This window comes from Apis dorsata, unplaced genomic scaffold (genome assembly GCF_000469605.1).
Source record: "Apis dorsata unplaced genomic scaffold, Apis dorsata 1.3 scaffold_256, whole genome shotgun sequence".
Classification (NCBI taxonomy): domain Eukaryota; kingdom Metazoa; phylum Arthropoda; class Insecta; order Hymenoptera; family Apidae; genus Apis; species Apis dorsata.
In genome coordinates this window covers 1,137,965-1,140,991 of record NW_006263534.1, presented here as the reverse complement: position 1 = coordinate 1,140,991, position 3,027 = coordinate 1,137,965, and the positions used below count along the sequence as shown (strand labels likewise).

Genomic DNA, 3,027 nt, shown 5'->3' with positions numbered 1-3,027 from the left:
TCTCTCTCTCTCTCTCTCTCTCTCTGGCTCTAGTATTCCAGCGGGTTACCGCGTATATTAACGTGCACCCTGGAGAGTGGAAAACGAAAGAAGAAGAGCGAGAGTTCGACGTAAGAAAGAGCGGAGTGGAGGGTGAATATGAATTGAACGCACGTTCAATGGCGGATCTCGTTTTCGTTTAACAAGTAAGAAGCGGTGACACCCTTTCCTCTCGTCGTTGCCACCATTCTCTCATTTCACCAATCCTCCCCCAATATGCATCGACACGAGGAGGAATGGACGATCGATGACGACGAGGATTCGGTTCGAGCCGCGAGGCAAATAATCTTCCGCCCCGTTGGAACCTTGTTTTCGATCGGTGAAGCTTATCCGAGACAGGAGCTTTCGTTCCTCTCGCCTCTGGCTAATGGTAATTTGATCGTTATAACAGGTGAATCGTTTTTTTGGCGCCTGCCTTAATTAACTCATTATCGCGATAATGATGGATAGCTTTGATCAGATAACGGGTATGGAATGCCTCGTGCTCAGGATAAATATTAATTATCGCGTTATCGCTAATTGGTTGCTCTGTTATCGAGCGAGATCCGTTGTTTGAACGTATTCTGGTGAGGTAATGTTTCGTTCTTGAAACCGTGCCTCTAACAATTTAATAATGCTTTTGACATATGAAGATATGACATACGAAGAAAGTATTATAAATAGAAGAGTAGTAGTAATTTTAATTTTCGTTTCGACCAATTAACATTTTTTTCTTTCTTTCTTTTTTTTTTTAAGAATTCGTTGTGAACGTTATTATATCGGAGAGGTATGTAATAATTAGAGAACTGTACAGAGTGTTCCATTTTCTAGACAGAGAAGGCACGAAGGTCGACTTTAATTGCATTGGATGCATTAATAACTTTCGTAACTTCTAAAAACTCTCCAACCACTAGAAAATTTAATTTCTTTAAAAAATATTTCATCGAATAAAATACGTGGAAGATAGAAACACAAATTTCTTCGTTTCTTTCTATCTCGTGTATACTAAATAATTAAAATATCTCCTCTAAATTAATAACTTCTCCACAGAAATTGATTTTTGACACGACTTCTCTGCTTCCTAAAGTATCTAAACTAAAAAATCCTCAAGATCAAAAGCAAGATCAAGAGTTTCTGAAACATATTTACCTCCAAATAATCGAATGGAGCACTCTGGAGCATTCGAAATCATTGTACACGAAATCGTAGACCTCGTTTCCTTACGTCCTTTTCTTTTTTTTTTTTTCCCCTCAAAATTACTCACCTGCCATCCTTGAAGCAGCAGGCTTCTGTCGACAGTCCTCAGCCACATGACAGCGTCGCCAGCCTGGAAGTCTCTTAAACGGGTGCATTTCCTGTGAAGGAAGACGCCGAGGCATTTGAGCAATTCCGAGGTCGATGCCTGGATCACGGTTTTCCTTGGCTTCGGAGGCAAAGGCTTCTGCACGAGCTTCTCGCACGTCGGGTTGTGCGTGTTGTGATTGTTGTTCGACGCCGGCGGTTTCGTCTGCTTCCGATAAAATGGCGGATTAATCCCTTCGCAAAAATACACGCACGCACGCACACGCATACACACGCACACCAATAAAGAGGGAGGTACGTTTCGAAGGTGAAAAGGTGGGGTGGCGATAAATAATTCCGTCCGTCGAGCGGGGAGTCTCGGTTTCCGTTTTAGACGCGGAATCCTTGACGAGGAGGTGGAGGCCGATAAAAATTGAAAGGAGCTCCTTTTGAGGGAATCTGTTTCGCCCAGAGGGGGAGAAAAATACACAACCGTGAAACGTAGACGAAGGGAAACGTAGATAGGATCGATACTCTTTCGATCGTATCTAGGGTCAAAGCACCTACGATGCTCTTTGCACGAGACTACGGTTCGAAGCTACTTGGTGGATATCTAGGTGAAAATGGGCCACTGTTGCCGCAATCGCCACGTAAACCGTTGCATCATATTGTACTTATAGATAGAGGACGTTTTCGATGTCCTTGGATTCATAAAAAAAAAAAAGAAAAATCTACGATACACAGTATCGTATTATTGATTGTGACTACCCTTTCAGAATTTATATTCAGTTAATTTTAATATCATTCAATAATTAATATCGATGAAAAAGATTTCTCGAAAAAGATGCCACTATATGGTATTTTTATACTTTTCCAGTATTTCGTATAAAGAAAAAAATTTCATGTCAATGAACTTGAATTTTGATCGAGAAAAACTCGATATTGTTTGTAATAATAAGAAAACGGGATTCACCTGAGGCGTCTGTATATTCTTATTCTTATCGACGATGGGTATGTTATCGAGCGGTTGCCTGAACCCAATGTTCTTGTTCTTATTGTCGAGCTTCTTCTTGTTGTTGTTCGACGTGCTGAACCGTTTCCACGATAACGCGTTTATGAACAACGAGTGTTTCTTCAGGTTCTTCTCGAGGGCGTTCTTCTCCGAGATGATCCTCGCGTTGTCGTTGTTGTTCAGGTTGATATTGTTGTTTTGCAACGAGTTATTGTTCGTAGGCGGATGATTCGTAGGCGGCGCCGGCGCCACCGTAGCAACGCCGCTCTTGTTCTCTCGGTTCTTCGCGTTGTTCAACTGCTCGTAATTGAAATTGTTCAACGTGAAATCAGCGGGATGCTGATGACCCGGTGGTGGATACACGGAACCGCGTCTGTCACGCGGGCTGAACGACAACACGGTACCCATGTTGCTGGTTCGGTTCTCTACTTGTTGTTGTTGTTGTTGTTGTTGTTGTTGTTGTTGTTGTTGTGGTGGTGGTGGTGGCGGTGGTTGCGGTTGCGGTTGAGACGGTGGCTGCGGCTGTTGTTGCGTCTGCGTCGCCTGATGACCGGGATTTTGACTCTGTTGTCTCACGTTTTGGGGCTGGTGTCCAGGGTTTTGAGTCTGATGACCCGGATTCGCCGACTGATGACCTGGGTTCTGACTCGGGTTGGCCGGGTTTTGACCCTGATGGCCAGGATTCTGAGCCTGGTGACCTGGGTTCTGACCCGGTT

At 43.6% G+C, this 3,027-nt stretch overlaps 1 protein-coding gene across 2 annotated transcripts in view; it reads right to left on the bottom strand.

Annotated features, from left to right (window-relative positions):
• The window catches only part of LOC102675552 (cyclin-dependent kinase 5 activator 1), a 14,922-nt gene extending 11,901 nt beyond the window's left edge, over positions 1–3,021 (bottom strand). Inside the window, exons 1-2 of one of the 2 annotated variants that reach the window (XM_006616249.2) lie at positions 2,273–3,021; positions 1,283–1,528 (exon numbers count right to left, since the gene is read on the bottom strand). In XM_006616249.2, the coding sequence (XP_006616312.1) occupies positions 1,283–1,528; positions 2,273–2,719 (693 nt within the window). In that variant the 5' untranslated portion in view covers positions 2,720–3,021. The remainder of the gene's footprint in view (positions 1–1,282; positions 1,529–2,272) is intronic. The other variant, XM_006616250.2, reaches the window with a different exon arrangement.
• Between the last annotated feature and the right edge of the window lie 6 nt (positions 3,022–3,027).